Consider the following 26199-nt stretch of genomic DNA (forward strand, 5'->3'; position numbering starts at 1 on the left):
TGCAGGTAATCTGCCACATGTGAACGGGTCGATTAATTTGGTGGATTTATAGGTGGTGAATGTATATGTGAAAGTATTATTAGGTACTGAATTCACCTTGCTCTGTAGCACTAACGTTACGGCGAATTAGGAAGGCCCATTATTGTATATATCTATTTTTGCATGAGGACCACAGGTAATGATATATAGAAATTCGTAGTCGAGAAGAGATGGCAAGGAACTGCCATTCCCGCGTTTTTGTGACATTTCCAAAAACTAGAAAAGTTGTATCGTTCTTTCATGTTAAGGAAGGGCCCTAAAATATTTGTATAATGACAAAAATAATAAGTTGGTAATGGTTTTACATCACACAATCTACAGTAACGTGTTGTAAGAGATTCTAGTTCGAGTTATTTAAGTTATTACTTCATTTGTAACAAAAAGTTGTGTGTGAATATTTCAAATGACGGACACCAAGGAATTAGTTGCTTGTTTTCGCACTCAGTATGAAGACTTGTGTAGAGAGCTGAATATGGATCGTGAAACGGAAGAAATTTCATGGAATATGTTCGAGGAAGTCTTAAAACGATCCACATTGGAGGTACTATATAAATTTTAAAATTGGCCTACTAGATAATTGTTTCGTAAATAGGGGGATCCCTTACACTGGTTTTGTTGTGCACTCTATGCTGCATGTAGATTGTCTTACACACCGACGGTGGGCGAATGCAATACAATTGTAATTGGCAATTGTATTTCACTGAATAAAATGCTTCGCTGTTGTAATATAAGGTAATAATATATAATATTCAAGTAATTATTATAAACAATTATCTTGCTTATTAGTATATCGGAATTCATATCAAAAATAAAGGTTTGGCATGAAATGGCAAACTTGCCATGCAGTTTCCTTCGTCAAATTGAAAGATTGGAACGAACGCCCGGCATAACTTTTCATCTTTACTGCCGGTACAATGATATTTTCGAGAAATTATTCGTCTCATCTCGACATGATAAGAAAAACACAAAATACAGGTAAGAAGTTGAAATTGGATTATGCATAATTTTTTAATTCATGTTGAAGTACTCAGAACCATATTTAGCCATAGCAGCTAGTTGAAAAGCTTTAACGTAAATCTCCATGCAGGGCGTCTCCCACAACCTCTAAGTTGAAACATTAAACTTAGAAACTTAAGTTATTTGATTTTAAAATTTACCAACATTTGGTGAGGAGTGAGTTTAAGAGGCACGTGAATAAGTTGTTAGTGTCATCCGGAGTGCCTTTACTTGCCGGATATATGTTGAGTATCGGTTGTGCACCCGGTTCTGGCCAGACCCCTATGTATTTACGTGCATTTGTATGGGAATATATGGCATGCGCCACATTTATAATTAATTTTTCTTACCTTTTTCATTGGATTTGGTATGCATTGACCTATCTACAGAATTAAAAATAAACGCTCAAAATATCTTGATTTGTGAAAAAAAGGATTTTTATTTTTGCTCTCTTAAGAAGTGCTGCATTGATCGGAACAGATCGTAATCCGAAGGTGCAACGACTGGGAAATACGGTGGGTGGGGCAAGATTTCCCTATTCAGTTCCTCTAAATATTTCTGGACCGATTTAGCAACGTGTGTCCTGGCGTTGTCATGCAGCAAAATCAGTTTGTCATGTCTACCGTCCCATTCCGGCCGCTATTCTTTGAGAGCTCGAATAGACAGAGCTCGCAATAGATGGACCTGGTTCACCTGGTAGGCTCCAACATTTTCGACGCTTAGGGTTATCACAATAGATCAATTTTTCATCGCCAGTGACGATGCGATGCAGAATTTTTTTTCATTTCTGCCGTTCAAGAAGTATGTCGTACGTCACCAAACGTCTCTCGATATCTCTCTCCTTCAATTAATGTGGCTCCCGATTACCTCTTTCTGTACCATTCCCATCGCGTGCAAACTTTTACCGACGGTTGATATATAAATATTCAAATCTTTAGACTTATCATCAAGGGTTCGACATGCGTCTTCATCCAATAATTGTTGTAGTTGAGTATATCCGATTTTTTTCGGTGCACCTTCGCCATTTTTATCACTTACGTCGAAATTGCCTCTTTGGAAGCGTCGAAACCGCTCTTTACAAGTTGTATGTGATGCAGCGTGATTACTGTAAATATTGATCAATATTCGACACGTTTCAGCTGTACTTTTCTTTAAAAGGCTGAAGCATGACATCCCATAAATGCTGTGTTTTTGGAACGAACGTAGACATTTTTGACGTCAGATAAAAAAGGATCTTTACGAGTGTGTGCAAATTATGTTCCTACATATAAACCTCTTATTTTCGCCAAGAGTTAGATGAAGCGACTGGTACAAACGAACATATGATGATATCCCGATGAAATACAGTTGCTTGGTGACTGAACGTCAATACTTTGTGTTCTCTGTTCGTCTTTAAAATAACTTACCCCGAAAATTTAAATGTACAAAAGAGAGCTTGCGCTTCAAACATAAATGGCTTCGTTAACTTGTCGAACATTGCTGAATTCTCTCGAATGATTTATCATTATTTCAATCAATTCCAATTAATCCTGACTCCTACTATTTTTATCTTTCTTTCCTTTTTATAATACCTTCTCCAACTTAAACACCTTTACCATTAGCTATAATTATAATTTTGATTTTATTGTTAGTTCGTTTGTCTACGATTTAAAAATGTAAGCTCTTATTAAGGTCAATCATTGTATGTTTGACTTTAATAAATAAAATAAATATATTGCTTGGGAGTCACATGCCCACCAGATTCTTATGCCGTATTTCGCAAGTTTTGAAGGAATATATTCTGTGCATTTTGTTCGACCTCGATATGGAAATAGTTATTTGTCAATAGAAATATTTTGATATGGATAATAATTATCCTTGAGGTTTTCATTCTAGAAATTCCATATATCACGACTGGGCGCACCTTGGCGAAATGCACATATTCGGCCGTTATTAAAACGTATTTATATATATATGTATATATAATATATGGTACAAAAATTTTGAAAAAATTTTCATCCCAACGCAATAAAATTTCCGCTTTCTGTATATTATTGCGTTGTAAATTAACTCTACTTCATCTCCCATTATGATGGTTTATTTTGCGCGTAAATTAATTTTTATTTGGCACTAGCGCGTTAAGTGTTCTACGTTTACTTGTTGACTGACTGAGAAATAGAAATGACGCACAATATATAATATATACAGCCAGTACATAAAAAAAAGGACAAAGAAACGGCACAAAAACCGGTTTATATATGTGTAGGTATGCTAAATGACCGTAAAAGATAGTCTAAATGTAGATTTACCATGTAAAAGTAGAAGAAAGCAGATAGAATAGTCAAAATGGATCATATATTTCCATACATTTGTATAGGGATCCACCTAGACCCGAGGTGCCCAACCGACGGTGTAACTTCTTAAATTCATGTTTTCGTCCTTTTCAGGATCCTTTTTAAAAATTATAAATTGATAGAAAATTAAACTTTAGGAAACTACCTGGAAGCCCCAGTCCTTAGCTATAATGGAAATATGTTAAATTCACACCAAAGTCAAAAAAGTCTAGCCAGACCCGAGTGCCCAAGGGCCTAAAAACCTTTAATAAACTATAATTTTCAGTCTCTATATATTATTTTTAAATTACATTATTTAAGCTGTTAAATTTTTTTATAACCACCGACAATTGATTATAAATTGTTAATCCTTCATAATGCAAAGGCGGCCGCCGTAGCCGAATGGGTTGGCGCGTGATTACCATTCGGAATTCACAGATAGAACGTTGGTTCGAATCTCTGTGAAACACCAAAATTAAGAAAAACATTTTTCTAATAGCATGAAAAAGCTCCTCATGAAAATATCTGCCGTTCGGAGTCGGGTTGAAACTGTAGGTCCCTCCATTTCTGGAACAACATCAAGACGCACACCACAAATAGGAGGAGGAGCTCGGCCAAACACCCAAAAAGGGTGTACGCGCCAATTATATTATATATATGTCGTGGAGGTTATTTTTGGATTTTGCGCGACTGATGCTACTTTGTTGCGTTCCTCACGTGAAGCCAATATTTTTCGGCTTCCGGCTTGGTGGGGATAAGCTTCCAATTTACCAGTATTAACGTAATTAACAATAACACTTTTACACATTTTTAATGGTAAATCCGCACTTCGTCTCACTTTGTCATGTTCAATAGAGATATTATGCGCAACTGAAACTGAATCGGCAATAACAACTAAGAAAAACCAATCTTATTTCGTTTTCAGCAATTTTATTAAAAACACAAACGATTTTTATTGTTACTTTTTCTGCTACAATATGATGAGCTGAAAGTGTACGAATAAATGTTTTGCAGCATTTTGCTAGGTCTGTCTGGTTTCCTTAGAACTCTACAGTGTGAGTTGAAATAACGGGAGTTTTGCTTGCAGCAATTCATCGGAAATGTAACATTCTTACAGTGACCCAAAAGAAATATATTGTCACAGCAAATATTTTGCACAAAGTTAACATTTTTCACGTACTACGCAGGGTGTACGAATAAATTGTGTGAGCACTGTACTCGGTACTCGGAGATATCTCCATATTTTCACAGGACAGAACCCTGTTGCCCAAATCCAAAGTAAGACCGTGTAACAGGATGAAATCTACGCCAATGATTACTTCATCCATGATTTCTGCCAATACAAATTTGTAAAATACAGACAGACATACAAGTGACCAATGTGAGTTCTCTCTCTCCTGTAGCTGTCTTAAGCGTGTAGCTAACCAATGGAAAACACCTACACGCTCATAAAGTACAACACAGCAGAATTTAATGCCATAAACACGCAGATAAATCATCCCTGGAGTCGCATAGTAGTTTTCTAAAGGGTTATTCAAAATAATAACACATACTTTACCAAATATTTAAATATATTAGTAATTTTTTCACTTAAAGTTTATAGTTCTCATATAATATATATTAAAATTTTGAAATATAACTCCCATATATTTATAACTCTTATTTTGAAATGTTATTTATGACTAATTCTTTAATTTAATATATATAACATTATCCGCTTAATAGTTTAGTTTAATAACGAAATGGTTTTTATATACATACATATATGCTTCAGAAAGTATGATAGTTACCGTAAGAACCAATCAAGTAGGCACGTCTTAGAAGCTGAGCCACCTCAGCTGAGCCGCCTAACAAAGTAAACACGTTTCTTTGACGGGATAACGTCGATGTAGCCGGTTGCACGCACCAAAAAATGCGTCGTTATCTTGCTCATGCGTCGTTACCTTGCTTGAACTTCAAGCGAGAGCGCGGAACGAACGACAACGAGCTCTCTCTTACTTGAGTGAGCATATATATGTATGTATATGCGCATATGTATTTAAATTAACATATTTGTATTTGCATATGCCTTCTTCCTGTGTGCATGGCAATGAACTATTTCTCTATGAGGATTATTAATTTGATTTACTTGAAGAATCTATACTATAAAGGTGAATGTCTGTACATTGTCCGCGCATCCCTACGAAACGACGACACCAAATGACGTAAAAATTGTTATACATTCATATTTTCACCCAATGAAGGTTATAGGCATGTTTTTATGATGGAACTCCCTTCCCACAGCCCCCAGGCCGCGCCACCACTCTCATTCGTCAGTAATAATCGAGGGAAACGGAGCTGGGGTGGGTTTTTAGTGGGTGAGTCGAAAGGCAAGACCCACACTTTTCGGTTTTCAATGCTTTGTGCCACCTCAACAAAAAAAAAACAAACATCTGTATGATTCTTTATGCACTCAAATATATATCTGAAGTTAGTCTCAATGCTTAGTGGACATATGTGACGACCACGTTTGAAGTTAGCAAACCATCGTTTTATTGTTGTTTCGGATGGAGTGGAGTCCCCGGAACACTTTAAGCCATTGATTCGCTTGAACGGTAGTTTCTCCTTTCAATAAGCAGTGTAAAATTAAAACACGTAATTCTTTTTGATCCATTATTTTGAAAATAAAAAAGGAGCGTCACGTTAACAGCTGTCTTTTAAGGGTTAGTACTAACTGAAAAAGGGACGAATGCAATAAAGCTATAATAGTTCCGTCTTTGTGTTAGGCCCGTGACTTTTCAGCCCATGTATTATATTACTTGATTGACGAAATTCAGTACTATACGAGGTGTGCTCAAAAAGTATCGCGAATTTTGAATTTTCGAATGCTACGTATATTCGAATTTCGGTTTTTTTGTGGCGATATGTTGGTACTCATGTCTCTGACTCATGCCGACGAGCTCGGCCATTTAGAATGTTCAGTTAATTGTTGACAGCTGCTGTGCTTGCACGTGTTTCGGCTCGTCTTCGATGTTTACCTACGAATCGTGGGTTTATGGTTATGACGTGGAAACCAAAACTCAATCATCTCAATAGAAGCCAAGTTCGGTCGAATGTAAAAATTTTGCTTAGCGTTTTCTTCGATTGCAGGGCCTTTAAGCATCATGAGTTCTTGTCACAGGGTACAACGGTCAATAAGGGATATTACCTGCAAGTTATGCGCAATTCGCGCTAAGCAATCCGCCAGAAACGCCCGGATTTATGGAAGAACAAGAATTGGCTCTTGCATCACGATAACGCCCCTGCTCACACATTGTTGCTTGTGCGCGACTTTTTGGCAAAAAACAACGCACTAATGATGCCACAGCCACCGTGTTCCCCAGATGTGGACCCCTGTGACTTTTTCTTGTTCCCGAAACTGAAGAGACCAATGAAAGGAGCTGAACAAGATAAAAAAATGGTTTTTTGAAGTGCTTCGGCACAAGTGCATAATATCTCATGAGGATTACTGTGAAGGGGACAAAGTAGATATTAATGAATAAATAAATAATGTTTGAAAAAACAGAACATTCGCGATACTTTTTGAACACACCTCGTACATGAAAACCACTAGACCTCCCGTAAAATGAGATAAGCGACTACGAAGCTCTCGACGAAGCTTAGTGAACTGCTGCAACAACAGCCCTCCCTTTATTTTCTTCTGTTCGGGCGTTTGATCTCACAATAGAGTTAAGCTGTCCGGGTGAGATCCGGGAAACCTCATGGACCACTCCCCACAAGTTTTAGGGCATGGACTGGTCTTAAAGTGAATCCACCCATTGCATTGCCAGCATCTAACCGAAGTCGGTTTCGGGTGAACAACAACAAGAATGTTATGTTTTTGTATGTATAAAGGATAAAAAGCCCAAATGTGGAAAAGATGTGGAGGGTTGATATGTTTACCGCGGGAATTACCGCGCCTTACTATTCACACTGTAATAACCTTGTAAAATTTTTTTTATTATACAGTGTAATCCTTGGAATTTTTTATATTTTATTCAACGTTTTAAATAAAGTACTAAAATACTATCTGTTATAAGAGCGTAGCCATGATTACAAGTACTCCATTGTACTTTTGCTTTCTCGTACATAGGGAAGTGTAGTTCATTACGCAGTACCAAAAACTGTCTGTTTATTTCATTCAGTCAAATTATGCCAGTTAAGAAAAATCAGAATTGCTTCCGTCTCGCCAGCTTAGACAGTGTGCACCAGAAATGAGGAAATGTAGCCATCACACTTGATAGGGCATTCAACAACTCAATTCCAATCCCGTGGAAAATTATTATATATGTTTGCTTTTATCAAATATTATAGATTTTTTACATACTGTGCCTTTTCTAGCTTTTTTTCAAGTAAACTTGATTTTTGTATTATGCCTTATATTACAGGTCTGTTGCACGATGCTCTGCTAGCAAATTATACGACTTATGTTGGTGTTTATATTTGTGTGCTAAAAACGAAGATCCTAGTTATAATATGGATATTGTCACCTCCTTCCATTTATTGCTTTGTTGCATCGATCTAATATACATAAATGTGCTCGCGGAGAACCGAGTGGATCTAATCAATCCGGGCTTCGAAGGCATACCGGAAAAATGGGGTACTCCGTCTTTTAGTTCTCAAAAAATCTTTAATCATTGTATTATTGGAGCTCTGTGTACGCTAACAGAAGCTTTACCTAACGATGCAAGGGATATGAAAGCAAACCACTGCAAAGCGATTTTTACGAAGTTTTTCCAGACAAAGGTAACTGATAGTATTTATATTAATTATACATAATAATTCAGTATCTATTTGTAATTTTATATGAGTATATAGCTTCAACGCTTTTTGATGCTAAGTAGCAAAAACAACGTTCCAAGTTAACATTAAATTTATTATATATACTCGTATGTAAGTTACTAGCCATAACAAAGACTGAATATGAAGCAATCGTACCCATACAAATTAAAAAGGGCAATTCACAAGTAAGTGCAAATAACCTGATAACACTGCATTTGCTAATTACGATGCCAAGGAAATACATATATTTTGTTTTTGTGTAGCCATGGTAATTTGCAAATTCTATGATGTCAGTTATTTGAACTTAATTGTAAACTTTCTTGGTTTGGAATAAATTAATCAGAAGGGCTCTAAGCATTAAAATCTCCTAGAAATATTACCGGCGTGTTGAAATTTGAAAGAACGTAGAAAACTAATCATGGTAATAGTAATAAAAAATATGAACAGGAACTACAAAAATTTGCGCTTGGTGGTTGATTTTTAGCATAAGAACAAAGAAAAAGCTAGCAATGAATGGTTTCCCGCTAGGTTGGATTTTGCAATTTTCTTTTAGATATCTATTATTTCTTGATCAGTTACGATACTGAAACATTTTAGACGTACAGTACTTACGTACCAGTGTAGTTTAGGCTCTTGATATTTAATTTTTTCTAGACACTTATTTTAAAGATGATGTATTGATATAAATTTATCAGCGATTTTGGCATTCTTAACCGATAAAAGTATCTAAGTTGCCGTTGTGAAGCTTACGGATGTGCAACTTAATAAAATCGACTATTAAGTAAATGTCATGTTGTTGTTGTTGCAGCCGCATAAACATTCCCCATACATGCACTTGGAATGCTGCTGGAGTGACAGTCCTTGGCCCCGGATATAAATCCGGGTCGTTCCGGTAACGTAGTACCGACTGTGGTGGGAACCGACTGTAAATGTCATCTTCATGTTGCTTGTAATTTTGAAAATGTGTACTAATTTCTCAGGGACTTATATATTCCCAGAGTGTACACAATGAGCCAGCCATTGACACATGCTTATTTGACAATTTGTATGCGCAGTGCGTTATATGTGCTAGTAGTTTGCTTCCATTACCCCATATTTCAAATAAAATTTTTTAAAATAATATTATATAAAAAAATGCGTAAAAAACTCACTAGCTTAGGTAGCTATTTTATAAAGTGTTTTATTTATAGTAATCTTGCTTTTGAGTCCTGTTTTTTTAAAATAACCTTTTAACATCTGCATATGTTAATTGTTATAATACATTGCTGCTTTATTTCATTAGTACATCGCATACTTTGTTTTACTGCTAATTGTGTTTCCGTTAGTTTATAAAAATACATTATCCAAAAGTTTTATATCATATAAAAACTTTGCTTTTGGTTTAATCAATTTTCCCCCTTTTGGTCCATTCTTGTCCGAAATTGGGGTTATTAAATTAAGTTTCTTAATAATATATCCTGAGTTGTACTAAAACGCGTCTTCGTAAAATGCATCGACCTAAATACCGTCTTCGGTTTTGTTATTGTTCACATGTGTGACTATTTCATCCAACTCATTGAATTCTACAGAGGGATCTACGTTGTCAAACTCAATGCCAGTCCACTTTGTCTTATCGTCTTCAACATTAAGCGTTGTGCTCAGTATTTTGGTATTCTTTGCTAAAAGAACAAATTAATCATAACGTACATGATAAGTGTATTTATACATAAGTAAAATTATAAAAGTGTTTACCAAACATATATTTTCGCAAACGGCACTTAAATGGAAGTGGGTTGGGGCGGTCCTTGATGGGTCTCAAGGCGCCAAAGAAATGTTCCAAGTCATCTTCGTTCAAATTGTCCGTTAAAATTCTTTGAACTCCGAACGCGAACGTAGCAGTATAAACCTATAATTGACGTATTCGTGACAATTTTTCTCTCTGAAATTGTGCTAAACTGGGTTTCATTGGAATATTGGGGGTTGACATAACTGAACACATTTCGTAAATGTATCGAGGTCAAAGAAACTTGACACCTTCATCTCGTCAAAGGACAAAACACATATTTTTTCTTCAAAATGTGAGGTCCGAATTTCTCATCAAATGGATGTGTTCGGATCCAGTAGTCAAGCATTGAGAGACAGGACAGCGGAAAGCCTTTTTTAAGAGGTAGCGGTATGCCTTCGGACCAGCCGCATATAGGGTGATAGCAAAGCTTATTTCTTCATCGTCCGAATATGTTTTTGAGTTCTTAATTTTCTTATTTGACCTCGAGTAAAGATCAACCTTAAATTGTTTTCAAGTTCTCTTAAGTCTTGAATCTCATTCAATTGCCTCGACGTCTATTGAACTTAACACATTACGTCGGAGAGGGTATTAATGCTTTTTATAGCGACTGATCGTAATTTGCGGAAGAAGTTCTTTTACACTAAGGGTGTCGTTATGTATTTACTAAATTGTACTCCTTTTAATTTCTGCGCGGCAAAAGAAAAGTTTGACTTGTTATACATAAATGAAGGTTTTGTAATATACTCCTTCACAGAGGTGATTGTTTTCATACTTTATTAGGTCAAACTCAATGTTGCTATGTGTTTTTGTAGTTTTCATTGGTTTATTTGTCGAATATTACACGTTACTCAACGTGTTTATTTGGTCTTTTTGATAGTTATGCTACTGCTCTTAGTGGGTTTAATAGTAAAAAAATTATTAAAATATCTTGAAAATTATGAAATTGTATGCTGTAATTCTTTTGCCCAAATTTCCTCAGTAACACAAACACTTAATCGCGATGCCCCGCATGTCTTTCATTAGGAATTTTTTCCTGTAATTTAACAAAATACAATATGTATGAATACTTAATTGATTCTAAATATGTATGAATATTTAAACTATAAGATATGATTTTAGTGGATTTTGCTGCTGTGTTTTCTGTTATATGAAATCATGTTGCGAGCTTGATGTCCAGTATTCGTTTCAACTTTTGTTTAGCTTTCATAACTACTTTGGCTATTCTGAAACAGTGCACCCTTTCAACAAGATTTGGCCATTTTTTCTCCTTTTCTGCTGAATTTGTTGATATCCTCGATTTCACAAACCTCAAGGATCTCAGCATGCATTTTTCTATCTTACAGAGTGTGCCTGGCGATAGCTCTAAGTGTATGCATTGCAACAATTGTTGCTTGTTGTTGATAGGCGTTCTACTTTTTATACGCATATATTTATGTATTTCGCCAAATTATATCTTTTAAACCTCCTGATATGGTAGCCACTTTAGTAGCTTGGATTTTTTATTCTTTTTTTATGTCTTTATTGCTGGTTATTAGCATTCCAAGGTAGTTGAATTCGAGCACCTGTTCAATTGGTCTGTTATAAACGGCGAGTTTACATCGGAGGGGCTCTCTGGATGTTATTCATATTAAAACTCGAACAGAAGGCGAACGTTATGCTCGGCTTCTGATTGAATCATGGCATATTATTTAAATATTTTTGCTTCCCAATCTATATCCAAGAGCTGTTTCTCGTACTTTCCAATAATCGCATTGATAATAACATTTGAACTGTAATAGGTTTTGGATCTGATTTAATGCCATTTGCGCGAATAATTGATTTGTTGTCAGTATTTAGCGCTACTATATTTTCAGGAACGTTTTTCTTCCGTAAAAACTAAATTACATCACATAGCTTAACTCTATCGAACGCATTGGTAAAATCTACGAAACACATATACACTGGCTTGTTAAATTCAATTTCTTGCTTAACAATTTGTCTTCCAATAAAAATGGCATCGCTTGTAGAGCAGCTTCGGCGAAACCCTTGTTGATCCTCGTTTCTTCTTTTTTTTATTTATTTCGGTCGCAATAATTTTAGTGAATAACTTCAGTAGTTTTTGGGCTTTTTTTGTCTCCCTTTTTAAAGACTGGAATTGTTATACTAAGCTTCCACTGAGATAGTATTTTTTGGTGTTGAACTACTGTCGTGAAGAGCTTATGTAGTTCCAACACTAAGGAGGAACCGCAATACTTAACTATTTCGTTTGCAATTTCATCATTTCCAGATGTGAGTCATAATAAAGAACATACTCCATATTCGCCGTGAAGTTTTCTCAAAAATTTTCTTTTGTTTTTGCAATCAAAGAGTTACTTTGTTCCTAGTTTCTCCTCGCCTATATTTAAGATAGGCGTTTCTTTTTTCATTGCTCAGGTCTTTAACTTGTAATAACACCATGGGTCATTGTTCTTTGGTTTACTATTTGTGCTGACACGTCGGCGTCATGCAGGAGCCTAGTAAGGGCAAAGATCACCCACATGATTCCTGAAGCTAAGAGGTAGTCACTCCACCTCCTTTCCTCTCCTAGTTTCTCCTTTCCCCCCTTCTCTTTCTCCCATGGAGTAAGGTGTCATATGACCCGTGCCGAGACTCAACCTGGCTTGCGTCTCATTCCTTCAAATAGCCCAGTCGCAAACGGAGTATACAGAATACCTGGCGACCTTCTGTATTATTCAGCCTTGCTTGTTTGCACACAGGAGCCTTTGTGCGAGTGGACCTTCCCTTGCTCCACACTCGAGGGACCGAAGCGTGGATAAAGATAAGACAGCACAAAACATAAAAAAGAAAACAAGGTCCGGATCTCGTATGGCCACTCGAAGCAATTTCCCATCGCAAGTAAAGGTTTGGGCCGCAGTGACCGCTGATGGACGCTCTCCAATCATTTTTATCGAGCCTGGTGTCAAAGTGAATGCGACTTATTATCGGGAAAATGTTTTAGAAGCTGCTTTAGAGCCGTGGCCACGCAAACATTTCGGTCGTAGACCATGGACGTTCCAACAGGACTTGGCACCGTCTCATAAAGCTCATGTGAACCAAGAATGGTTAAAAAATCATGTTCCCCACTTCATTTCGTCCACACAATGGCTTTCGAATTCCCCAGACGCAAATCTTATGGGACTATTCCATCTGGTCCATTTTGGAGAGCAAGGGGAGGACTAAAAAATATGCCAGTATGGATGCGCTGAAAAAAGCGATTATACGAGAATGGGACAAAATACCTCAAGATCACATTCGTGCAGCATGCAACTAATTTTTTGACCGTTTGAAGGCTATAGTTAAGGCAAAAGATGGTCATATCGAGCTAAACTAAATATATGTTAAAATTGTAATCATTTTTGAACAATTTTGTCTTTAAAATCAATAAATACTAATTTCACACAAAAAAGTTATGGCGTTTTGAATAGGTAAGGCTATATCCAGGTGCAAAACTTGAGGCTGTAGACTTTGAAAACATTCCGTCTCAGCCAAGAGCTCGTTCATGGGTTCCGAGCCGGCCGATGAAGCATCCATCTTGCGGATGTTTAACATTTGCAACTCTGACGTACAGTTGGACCAGAAGGCGCTTTTAGGCAGATGATAGTGAGAACCAGTAGTGAATACTTAAGACACTGGAGAAGGCAGGAGGAATACTAAATTACGGCTTCCCTAAGGTGAACTTGCGCGTTTATCGCAAAGATGTGGCCGGCATCACAGAGGGCTACTTTAGATACTAATACCTCCAAGGAGGCATCAGCGAAACCCATGCTGGAGAATTACAACTCCTCTGATTCGCAGAGGCTGACAGGAGTTAAAGGTCTTGGACGAGGTAGACTCCAATGAGGATGAGGGCAATATTACGATGGTGGATATGGAGACTGCTGGTTTACAAACCGCGGAGATGATGTTATTCTCATCCATGAGCCCTGGGTTCGTTCCTATAGGGTTTGCGGATTGAGTACGCCAGGCTATAAGCTGTTGGTGTTTAGTTCTGACGGTGTTCCTAGAGCCTGTATTTTAACAAGGGTTACCCAGGATATATTTATTTAACGCGAATCTTAGTGACAGGGATGCTAACGCTTACAACTCACTGTGGGGAAGTAGCAATATAAATGAAAGGGGTGAATTAATTACAGTATTTATCCTGGGCACTTGGTTATTCATTTATAATAGGGGTGAGGAACCAACTTTTGTCACTAGAGAAAGGAAAGAAGCTTTAGTTAGATATCACATTGGCCTCAGATATTATCTCCACCTCTATAGATTGTTGGAGAGTTAGTATGGGAACTCGTTCTCAGATCATAGGTATATTGAGTTTAATCTCTTAGACTCCACACCAGTTCCGATATAGAAATATTAGGAAGGGCAATTGGGTATTGTACAGAACTATATTACTTTTATGAAATCACTTGACGAGGCGCCTATGCAAAGTGTTGATACCAGCACTAGCCTCAATCAAACAGTAGAAAAACTCACCCGTAGCTACAAGAAGGCGCTTGGTGCGGCCTGCCCCTTAATCAAGAGCAGAGGGAAACAAAAACTACCTTTTCGAGAAAATACAAAATTCCACAATTTACGACGCCAACACTAAATAGTGAAGGTTAGAAATAGAAAATAGCGTCCAATATTTATTTAGGTGTAATTCTCGAATAGAAACTAAATTGGAACATGAATGTAAAGAAAAGAGTAAAGAAAGCTACTGTAGCTCTATTCTCATGCAAAAAGGTAATGGGACACAGGTGGGGTCTTTCTTCGAAGAACACGCACTGGCTGTGATCGTCATCAGACCCCTTTTCCAAGCCAACACACACTTCTGACATGGCCAAAATGGAACGCTAGTCGCTCAAAGGCGCTACTTAATCGGTCAAGGAAAAACATTTCTATGTTAGTTAATCACAGGCCACTATCTCATAGGTCGACATGCTCAAAGATCTTAAAGATTGAACGTACTTCATTGAAAATGTTGCAGAAAGCCTATGGCCTTTATCAAAAACACGGGTTTACGAGTGGTATACGGCTTTTGCAGAGGCACGAGAAGTCGTGGAGGAATTGCCCCGATCTGGTCGCCCATCAACGGATGAAAACGTCCACAAAGTCAAAGAAATGGTGCTGGAAAACCATCATTTAAGTTTAAGGGAGGTAGCTCGTGTCCTGAGCGAGTCTCACGAATCATTTCGCAACATTTTACACCATCAATTGGGCATGAGACGCGTGGCTGCTCGACTCGTTACAAGAGAGTTGAATTCATCGGAAGAAGGTGGCTGAAGACATGCTTGAGCAAGTGAATTCGGACCCAACGTTTATCCAGCCCATCATAACAGGTCATTAGTCGTGGGTATATGAGTTTGACATGCACACCAGTCAACAGACGCCTGAATCCACATGAGCCGAAATCCCAAAAAATCCACGTCTAAATCGGTCAAAAGTGAAAGTATGCTACTCGTTTTCTTTGATTATCATGGTATTGTGCTCTCGGAATTCGTTCCAAATGGATCTACGGTAAAGAAAAAATATTATTTGGAAGTTATGCGATGTTTGAGAGAGAATGTGCGTAGGAACGGCCCAATTTGTGGAAGGAAAACGCATGGATCTTGCACCATGATAACGCACCGTCTCACAAGGCTCATATTGTGAACACTTTTTTGACCAAAAACTCGAGAAATATCATCGAAAAACCAACGTATTCCCCGGGCTTTAGCCCCCCGTGACTTTTTCCTTTTCCCGAAACTAAAATTGCCACTCCGCGGACACCGTTTTAAGTCGATAGAAGCCATTAAGGAGAATTCGCTGAAGGAGCTGAAGAAGATCTCTTCAAACGCGCTAAAAAGGTTCTTTCATGACTGGACTAATCGTTGGCATATGTGTATTGTTTCGAATGGAGCCTATTTTGAAGGCGAATAAATTTTGATGATTAAACAATTATTTTGCGTTTTATTGAACAATTCCCGGTACTTTTTTGACAGAATGTGTTTATATTTAAACATATCAAAATCCCTAAACATTCTCTGCTCGGCATCCAATTTATGGTATTCGTACCCGTTCAAGACTCATTCTGGTTAAGTGGCTTTGTAATCAGGGAGAACTGCTGAATTTAAATGCATGGGAGTTTTATCAGTTGTGCCGCTGTGGTTATTTGCCGGAAACTATGCTTCGCACAATGCTATTGAATGTATATGAGAAAAATATTGTGGTAATATCAAGTAAACTATTCGTTATATTTAAATTCTAAGTTTGAGCGCTCTTAAAGAAGACCTCTGAATTTTTAATCTAAAACAATGTAAACTGCTGGTGTCCAACTTTGTATTTATACAAAAACATCTAGGTAAATAGAAGCATTGAAAACCGATTACCGATTAATGGAATTATACTGAAGTTATTCAAGTAAATAATTGTTTTCTCTGGAAAATTTTACAAAACAAAAAGCGCGTCGTGATACGAATAATCAAAATTTGTTCTAAGTAAAAACGCATCACGCGCGATTAAAAAAGGCTTTCCCAGCGTGAAATATGAAGAACAATAGGTAGGATGCAGTCATCCAAGAGTGATAAACTTATTAAAAACAGAAAAACAAAAAGGTCCTTTGCAGGCTTCGAACAAGAAAGGAACTAGAGGAAAACCACTTCACAATGAAGAAAGACCAAATGACACAATTTTTGCATTGATCTGATCTTCAAATTATATATGTAAGATATCTTAAAATATATATGTAAGTGTGTCTGATAAATGTATATTTCAAAAATCAACACGATAGACCAAATACAAACTAAGAAAATTGTAAAACTGTTAAATTGTAGTGTTGAGTTATGGGTTATCGCCAGCGTAACTAATGAACCTGGGTAATGTGTAACCTTTTTATAGTACTTGTATATAGTTAACATTTCTACGCATCTATGTAACTTGCGCGCACTAACCTTTAAGGTATAAAGATAATTTAATACATGTGCTAAATGAGTGTAAATTTTCTTCCAGACACTACATGGGAATGAAAATACGTTTTTAGAAGTCATTTCGAATGGCAACTTCGAAAGGAATGTTAAATCTTTAAACAGTGCATATGAACAGTACGTACTTAGCGTAGGAGAATTCGATGAAAGGATCTTATTAAGCAATCCTAATTATCGAAAACTAAGCAGTTCAGGTATACTATACCACAAATAGTGGCTACATTTTAATCGTCATTTAATTGTTTTACAGATATTAGCGCCACCACCCATTCTGTAAGTGTTAAGTACTACATTTTATGAAAACTTAATAATTGTCCTATATTTTTGGTTATGAAGGTCACAAATCCACAGACGCCTTACACTCGCAAGCATATTTTACCAAACAAAGAGGAATTTTCTGAACCAGTAGCAAGTGCTACTAATAATGTCAAAAAACTAAAAGATATAGCGAAACTTTCCGAACCAACCGATTTTATAAGGTAATTTTGCAACATGTCTATATAATTGTAAGTATACTAGTACATATACATATCATCGAGCCGTGCTTGTCATATCGGGTGAATTTTTTTTTAAATTAAATTCATCTCCGGGGTGTACCGCGGCTTCCATTTTGAAAATAAGGACTAATTCGTTTGTTTAGTTTATCTCGTGAACTGTAAGGAACATGTAAATTTTATTAAGAGCTTTTCTCTAGATAATAGTGTTATCTACAACGTTTTTTATAAGTTCCCTTTATAAACGCACTTTTTTTTTGAACTTTCTTATAGCCCTCTTTTTAACATTTTTTTTACTTACTCATATTCAGATTTTTATAACTTTATAACATAAGATGTTTTTTGGGATCTCAATGCGAATCAGCAATAAATGAAATTTTTTATTCATAAATTTGTCGGAGGACATTTTGGTCCTTTTTCCGAGTTTTCGCTGCACCTAATATCATCAGCGGTTCGCAAAGCACAAATTGCAGCCGTTAGTATAGGGTTTTTCAGAAAGAGCGCTTCAACTTTTGAACATTTTTTAATAAAACACAAACGGTTTGACTTTTTTAACTAATTTTTTTTTTATTATCGAGTTTGAACATATACATTTAAGTATGAAATTCGATTTCTTTTGCATGACCACCGAGTGCACGTTTTACGAAGTTCAATCGTTGAACCCAATTTTCGACCACTCTTGCATAAATCGGCCGAAATTCCAGCAATTTCGCGTTCAATATTGGCTCTGAGCTCACAAATCGTCGCCGGCTTGTTACTGTAGACCAATGACTTCACATAACCCCAAAACGGGACAGATTGTTAAATGAACCGTAAAATGGCCGTAATGCTCTTAAAGTAGCAGCAACAGAACGATTATTTTCATAAAAAATTTGCACGATTTGCAATCGTTGCTCAAGTGTGTAGCGTTCCATGATGAAATGTATACTAATGAAGTTTACAAATGACAAGCGAAAAATAAAAAATATTGCGTCGTTCGCCCTCTCTATCGGAAAAAAGTTGAAGCGCACCTATTGAATAACCCTATATATGCGTACTCAACAGGATCATCTGCACACATTCATACATACATACAGGGTGGGCCAAATAAGACCTACTAATGTTAAACACAAATAACTTTTGCAATAATCATTTATTTTGTTTAATTGTTTTTATACATTGAATATATTTTATGGAAATTATGTATGAAATATTAAATCAAAGAAATGTTCACCATTTTTCTCGATACAAAGATTGGCTCTTTTTAACGCGTTTTCAATTACACCACATAATGTTTCTGGTTGAAGGCTCAATATTTCGTCTCGAATATTTTGCTTCAGCTGTCTAATAGTCTCTGGTTTATTAAGATACACTTTGTCTTTTAAACATGCCCATAAAAAGAAGTCGGGCGCAGTCAAATCTGGCGTACATTTAGTACAGTACATTTAGATGGGTGCAATTGATGTTTGTGTGTTGCCCTTGGATTTTCAGAGCCCTACAATCTACAGTTTTGTTTGTTGACATAACCATTTAAATGGAAATGCGCTTCATCCGACATCAAATTAAAATGTTGCCGATATTTACGCTGCGTTAAAACAACTGATCGTTGACAAGAATAGAAAAACTCGATAATTTTAACGCGTGGTGTTGTAATGTAGGGCTCCATAATAAATTTCCAACAATTCAATTATAACCTACAAAAAGAGAAAAATACAATAAATATGTCAAAAAATAAACAAGTTATTTGGGCTTAACATTAGTAGATCTTATTTGGCCCACCCTGTAGTAGCTGCACTGGCAGGGCTCTAGCTGTCGTGATAGAGAGACCGCTACACTCAGCGACGCCCTTCTTATAACCTGATAACATTCTCTGTGTTTATCATTCTTTAATTGGGGTAATTGCATGATAAACGAAAATTATGTTTTCTCAACTGCATTAGATGGGTGATTGACCTAATAGATGTAACTATGTATAATTATAATATGTAAATTACTTTATAACATGTAAATTTCGAGGCCAACGCATAGCGGCGCATATTATAGCAAATAGGTACATATATAAGGGTACATGGAACTCCATATGTATGGCACAGTTCACTAAGTACGTGCGCAGACCCACTAGTACTGCGCTATCAATAAAATTCCAAGTTTAAGCATTTTCAATATTGTTTGTTACGGTTTCGCTCCCCGATAATTCATGGTTTTAAACTTTTTTCCATTTTCACGAATTTCGGTTGGTAGGCGAGTGATAATGCGACAAAAACAAATCGTTAAAACTCTTGAAAATATAGGCTAGCGACACACTGGCAACACCTATATAAATCCTTGGCTCTTAGAAAGGAAGAGTGATTTAAGGCGGTTCTTAACCAAATTTACCATATGAACATAGTTTAGACCGACGACGTTAGTGTAGATGAATTTGGAAGCTGAAGAATCATCGACGAAAATGGAAGAGAAGGTTCGATCCAGAGAAGAATCCAGGATTATTATCAGGGGTAGACATGAATGTGATTATGGCTGTAACATCACTAATGCTGTTGCAAACATCATTGCCATTACAAATTTCGTCGCGAATTTCATCGCAGGCATCACAAATGTCAGCTGACTTCGCGGAAAAGATGAAGTGTCAGGCACTCATAAGAGATATACGAGATTCCTACACGGAACCCATACTCAACACCGACATAGACGTTTGCTGGCACCGTGTATTTTGCACTGACAAAAGATAGAGAACCTCTTCTGAGAAAGCCAGTGCAAAATATCCATTGGGGGGAAGTTGAAGAGCCTACCGGAGTTGAAGGAGCCACCGAAACGGAGGCCATCTGGGTATCACTAAAACGTTGGAAATTATTAGCTAACGATTTTACTGGGTAAATTGTAGAGAATCAGTTGCCGAGTGGGTTCAAAATTGCGCGCAATATAGATCAGTAAGTGACCAGAAGCGTACGCTCTACAAAATCAAGAGGCCAAAACTATTACTGCGATTTTTGTGCTGAACCGGAGGACTCGTTTTGGAGTGCCTATTGAGTTATATTCACACCAAGAAAGAAACTTCAAGTCCGCAGTGTTGAAATAGATGTGCTGCTTGATTGGGATTAAGAAAACTCGTACAACACCCTTGTTCCGCAACCAGTTGGCGGAGCACTTGCGAAGAGTAGTGGGAAATTGTCAGCGAAATTGGGGACAAGCACATTCAAGTCTTCCTGTTTGCCTTTCGCTCAGCTGTACATGAAACTACTGGCCAATCACCCGCCAGGGCCATCTTTGGAAGCGATTTAAGACTTCCGGGTTCGTAAGAGGTGCCGTTCAAGCAATGGATCAAGGCAATCACTGTAAAGTGACATGGATGAATTACACCATCATGTGAAGCAATATAACTCATCTAAAGAGTAGGTTAGGTTAGGTTTGGCAGCCGCATCGCACATAGAGACAACGATGCCACTTAGACCACGAAATGGGTCCCTTGTGAGCCGCGGGGGCTGGGCTACATTTCCCTCTCCATATTTAACTATCCTGAGCTTTTGACAAAGCGTAAAAGGTTGCTGATATCTAAAGTGTATAGATTATCTATATTCGTTAAAACGTAGGATCTTAAATATCGGTTCCTGCTTCTGGCTAGAGCTGGGCATGTGCAAAAAAGGTGTTATTGTTTCCCACTCCTCCTCATTTCTGCAGCTACGATAGAAATCTTGCGTGTAAACGCCTAATCTCCTAGCATGATTTGCTATGAGACAATGTCCTGTGAGGGCCCCTACTAAGGTCCCAATTCGAAGTCTACTCATCCACTCTATCCATCTGTGATTTGCAGAACTGATTAGTGCGTTCTTAATAAGAAGTTTACAACTTGCGAGAGGTACCTCCATAAAATTACTTATGTTTGGCATACAGGTATCTTCTCTTGCAAGTTGGTCAGTCCTACAGTTCTCTCGTATAACTCTGTGGACTGGAACCCAGCATAAGATGATACGATATTGTTTGGTCATGTCATTAAGAGATTGGCGAACACGTAAGACATTCCTTGATGTTATTTGGAATGTATCCAGGGCCGGCAGAGCAGCTTGGCTGTCTGATAGAATGCAGATATCTGTTGATGATATTCTGTTTATCTCTAACCATTTTAAGACTTCATGAATAGCGTTTATTTCCGCTTGAAAAACACTGCAGTGATCCGGTAGTTTAAAGGATTCTCTGATAGAAAGGTCTTCGCAATATAACCCTGATCCTACACCGTTGTCCATTTAGAATTCGCCCGTGTAGATCTTAACGGGTGTGTTGGGTGTTGGATCTTCTTCAAGCCATTCCAGTCTAGAAGGGATTTTCATTAGGAAATTCCCTTCGAAGCAGAGAATGGGAGGGTGATAATCACAATCAGTGGGTGTATCCGTATAGAAGTCTAAGATGGTTAAATGTCCAGGCGTGACAGTCTTCCATTGTGAGCTCGCTTTGGGCCTTAAAGCGGAGCAGGCCGCTGAGTATTTGCAGAAGAATTCAAGGGGTGGCAGATGTAATATGATATCCAAAGCCATGGATGGAGTGGTTTTTATGACGCCACATATTGCTAATTCCGCTGATCTCTGCACCTTATTCAAAAAATTAGAAAGGTTTTTTTCTGCATAGCACATAGAAGAATGGGTCTGACGACAGCAGTATAAAGTCAATGAGCAACCTTAGGTTTAATTCCCCAGGTTTACCTAAAGCTCTCTTACAGGCATAAAAAGCTCGGTTCGCTTTCCTGACTCTTCCTAAGATGTTTGACTTCCAAGTCAATTTCCTATCTATGTTTAGTCCCAAGTACTTAGTTTCTTCCGATATCACAGAAGCTTCCCCCTTGAGCATAATTGGACTTAGCTGAGGGATTCTGTGTTTCCTAGTGCACAATATGAGTTGTGTTTTGCCTGGGTTGACTCCTAGACCACACTTTTCTGGCCACCTAGAAAGTATATCTAGAGGTCTCTTAATGTAGATAAAAATTTACCAGAGACAGCAATAACAACATCATCGGCGTAAGCTATCATCTTACAGCCCGCCGATTCCAGTATCCATCTTGCGGAGTACCTCTGCTCACCAATCTCCTGAGCACCGATTCCCCTAGATTCGCTTCAATGATTCTGCTATTTAGCATTTTGTCAATGAAGCCTACCAAGCCCGGTTTTAACCCAAGATCAGGAAGTGCTGCAGTAATTGCAATTTTGACTTATCTCTACTTACGAGGTATATGACCGTAAAGAAAGCAACCTCTGAAATTGCTAGTAGCCAGTGTATTAGATATCCAGCGGGCTTCTGCAGTTCCACTGGATAAATACCATTTGGACCCGGTGATTTAAAAGGTTTGAAACTTTCAATCGCCCATAAGAGTCGGTCCTCAGATATAGCGTCTATTCTGACTTCACGACAGTGTACTGTATCTTCCATGTCGTGCCCAGTAATGTCTGAGCAGTCTGGAAAATGAGCGCTTCTGCGTGTTTTTTGAAGCTTCAGCTAAGGCAGCATTCATGTTGTAGGTAATCATGTCAACCAAATTTTCTAGTCCTTCTATGCTTTGTGGTACAACAGATAGACATGTTCCTAAGGCAACCCCATTATAATCTACATACTTTTCCCAGTCTGTTTTCCTGATATTTCTATCAGGCTTAGGTTTCGGTAGATTTTTGTTAACCTCAAACGAGATATATCTATGATCAGAGAAGGAATGTTCTTCCAAAACTTTCCAGCTCATAATTCTGTTAATAACGGAGTCAAAAGCAAAACCGCTTTGCACCAAAAAAACGATTTTTGAGGGATTGAAAAATTAAAAAAAAATTAATTCTACCGAACTATGCAAATATTTATAAAAAGTGAACCGATCAGATTTACGAGGTTGTAACTTCTAATAATTAAAAAAAAGTTTATGCAAATCGGTCAAATAGTTTTTGATAAGTAATGATCACCGCGACGGTAATTAAAAAAAAAACCACTTCGAGATAATCGCGTCTAAGGTTTTGCGTACACTTCATGGATAATTTGCGCGCTTCCACGGTCTTTAACTTTCGTTCTAGTGCTCTGATCTATATGATTTTTTGAATTTATATGTTAAAGATGATGTACTTTTAGAATATGCCATACAAACTTTCGATTTTTTAGTCCAACACAAGGTATATAACCCCTTAAATTAAACGTCGTTTCCCTATTCTAGACCCTCTATGTTATGGACGAAACCCCATTGCTTACCACACCGTCAGATCGCGCCAGTGCGTCCACCGAGTCAGACTACGAAAGTAGCACTTCGGTTCTCACCCTTGGGATCGTGCAGCTTTGTGACCTTCCAAGACGATGTAGGAAGCTCCGGATTACATACCCGAAGCATTTCAGGACCCATTGAGGGTCTGATGGCTCCGTTGGTAACCAGGCCTTCGATCTTGGTGGTAAACTGGGGATGCCATCCCTTGAAATTACCTAGAGTTTAGACCCAGATCATACTTCGCCGATCCTTGAAATGGCTATTTTGTAAAGATCAGTTGATCTCTAATCGGCACAAGCTTTAAGCTTCACGTGGCTCTGATGCCGTCCGCTATCGCGACAGAAAGCAGCTGGAGCAGGATTCTCCTTCAGAATTTGGAAAAACGCTTGAGAGCCTAGCTTCCACTTTCTTCCAATTGTCAGCCGGAATAGTGCCGTCAGGATTGCTTTTATCAACCACCGCCCATAGCTGTTGGTTTCTGACAGCTTCGCTGTACGTAGCTGGGGAAGTCTTGGTGTGTCGAAGCTTCTTCAACGTGCTGGGGTTTTTTGTATATGTTTCAACTTTTTTCTATGACTATAAATACTAAAAAAAGGTATGACTAAATTTTGATCTCCGTATTTATATAACGTCGAATAACGTCGAAATTTCGACGCATGGGCGATCCTAGTATTTATTAAAACGCAAAAGTTTATCCCAATGATAATTTTCCCCATTGATAATCTCAATCAGTTGTGAATCACTTAAGGTAAATTTTCCGAAAAAGACTTTTCTATATTCTCTTAGAAATAAATATAAAATAAAGTCCCGAAATACGTACATACATATGTACGAATATATGTAATGTAATAACTTCGCATAGAATGCTCCGAAAAGAAAGGTTTGTTTTGCATTTGAAAGCTATCCATCATGTTTATTTTCAACATAATTTAAAGTAGTCTGTAAAAGGGGTGTGGCAATATGGTTCCCACGTTATTGGAGAGTTTTTATTCATAATGTAACGTTTTGGCGGCCGCTGTAGCCGAATGAGTGGATGCGTGACTACCATTCGGAATTCGGAGAGAACGTAGATTCGAGTTTCCGTAAAACACCAAAATGAAGAAAATGTTTTCTAATAGCTCCTCATAAAAATATCTGACGCTTTGTGTCGGCTTGAAACAACATCAAGACGCACGCTACAAATAAGAGAAGGATCACGGCCAAACACCCAAAAAGGGTGTACGCGCCAATCATTCAAACTTTCAAACAACAATGGAAGTCTAAATCGTTTCCATTTATGGTGAAAAGATTTTCTACTTATCAGATCGTTTCGGCTCTGAGCGAATTTGATAGAGTCAGCAATTTGGCTGACGTGACTTGGGTCACGAAGTCCTTTCTTTTTAACGAAAGAACTGAGATTGTGTTATTGATATACGAAACAATCAACCAATGACCACACTTCATTGCTATCTGAACAACGACTGATTGGACGATTGTGTTAATACATGTGAAATGTTTGTGCTATTATATTAGTGATATACAAAAAAACTGAGATTGCGTTATTGATATACGAAACAATCAACCAATGACCACACTTCATTGCTATCTGAACAACGACTGATTGGACGATTGTGTTAATACTCGTACATGTGAAATGTTTGTGCTATTATATTAGGTTAGGTTAGGTTGAAGCGGTTGTCCATTGTGAACACACTCAGGCTCGTAGCCCATTGTGATGCAGCATGGGGAAACTAGCCCTTATCCCTCCTGAAACCACAGTGTACTATTCAAAAATTTTGCTAGATCCTTGATTTCGACGGAGCCGAGATCTTCCAGTTCATTAAAGAAATGTTTGCCCAAATTGGCGAGTCTACGTCTGGATAGAGCAGGACAATGGCACAGAAGGTGCGGAATCGTCTCTTCCTCTTCCTCGTCTAGACAACTTCTGCAGAAGTCATGTGTTTGCACACCCATTCTCTGGGCGTGCCTACCAATTAGGCAGTGCCCAGTTATGACTGAAGTCAGTATGTTGAGACTATGTTTGTCTCTCCTTAGTAGTAGTTCTGTGCGTTTAGCATTGAGAGTCGGCCACATCTGTCGGGCTATTTTGCAAGTGGCTTCGTTTCGTCATCTTTCATTCGATATACTTACAATTTCCTCGTGGATATGTAGTCTACATGTTTGCAAGGGTATACCTATATCAGTGTCTATGTGCTCATCAGTCAGTTTGGTGCCGATTTTCGCGAGTTCATCAGCTCTGCAGTTCCCCTCTATGTCGCAATGGCCAGGAACCCATGCTATCGTTAGGTGAAATGACTCAGCCATCTCGTTAAGAGATGTGCGGCATTTCGTGGCTACCTTAGAGGTTGTCGACTGTTTAGTGAGGGATTTTATCGCCGCCTGGCTATCAGTGAAAATGTAGATATCATCACCAGATATCGCATCACACTGTACCAGTGTCACGGCTTTCATTATTGCCATCAGTTCAGCCTGAAAGACACTACAGTAGTTGGGGAGCCGAAAACTGAAGGAAATCCCCAGATGCTCGGAATACACACCCCCGCCCACCCTGCCATCGAGCTTTGAGCCATCTGTGTATACATGGATGGACTCGCCCTGTCTTACCACGTCACGCTCCCACTCTTCCCTCGTGGGTAGG

General features: G+C 37.9%; 1 protein-coding gene across 2 annotated transcripts in view; it reads left to right on the top strand.

The window, feature by feature from the left end:
- Nucleotides 1–234: 234 nt before the first annotated feature.
- LOC129237477 (retinoblastoma family protein) overlaps nt 235–26199 on the top strand; it is an 86138-nt gene continuing 60173 nt past the window's right edge. For both annotated transcript variants that reach the window (XM_054872254.1, XM_054872255.1), the window contains exons 1-7: nt 235–580; nt 632–771; nt 826–1014; nt 7754–8111; nt 16897–17065; nt 17122–17144; nt 17208–17350. In XM_054872254.1, the coding sequence (XP_054728229.1) occupies nt 443–580; nt 632–771; nt 826–1014; nt 7754–8111; nt 16897–17065; nt 17122–17144; nt 17208–17350 (1160 nt within the window). In that variant the 5' untranslated portion in view covers nt 235–442. The remainder of the gene's footprint in view (nt 581–631; nt 772–825; nt 1015–7753; nt 8112–16896; nt 17066–17121; nt 17145–17207; nt 17351–26199) is intronic.

This window comes from Anastrepha obliqua, chromosome 2 (genome assembly GCF_027943255.1).
Source record: "Anastrepha obliqua isolate idAnaObli1 chromosome 2, idAnaObli1_1.0, whole genome shotgun sequence".
In the NCBI taxonomy this organism is placed as follows: Eukaryota; Metazoa; Arthropoda; class Insecta; order Diptera; family Tephritidae; genus Anastrepha; species Anastrepha obliqua.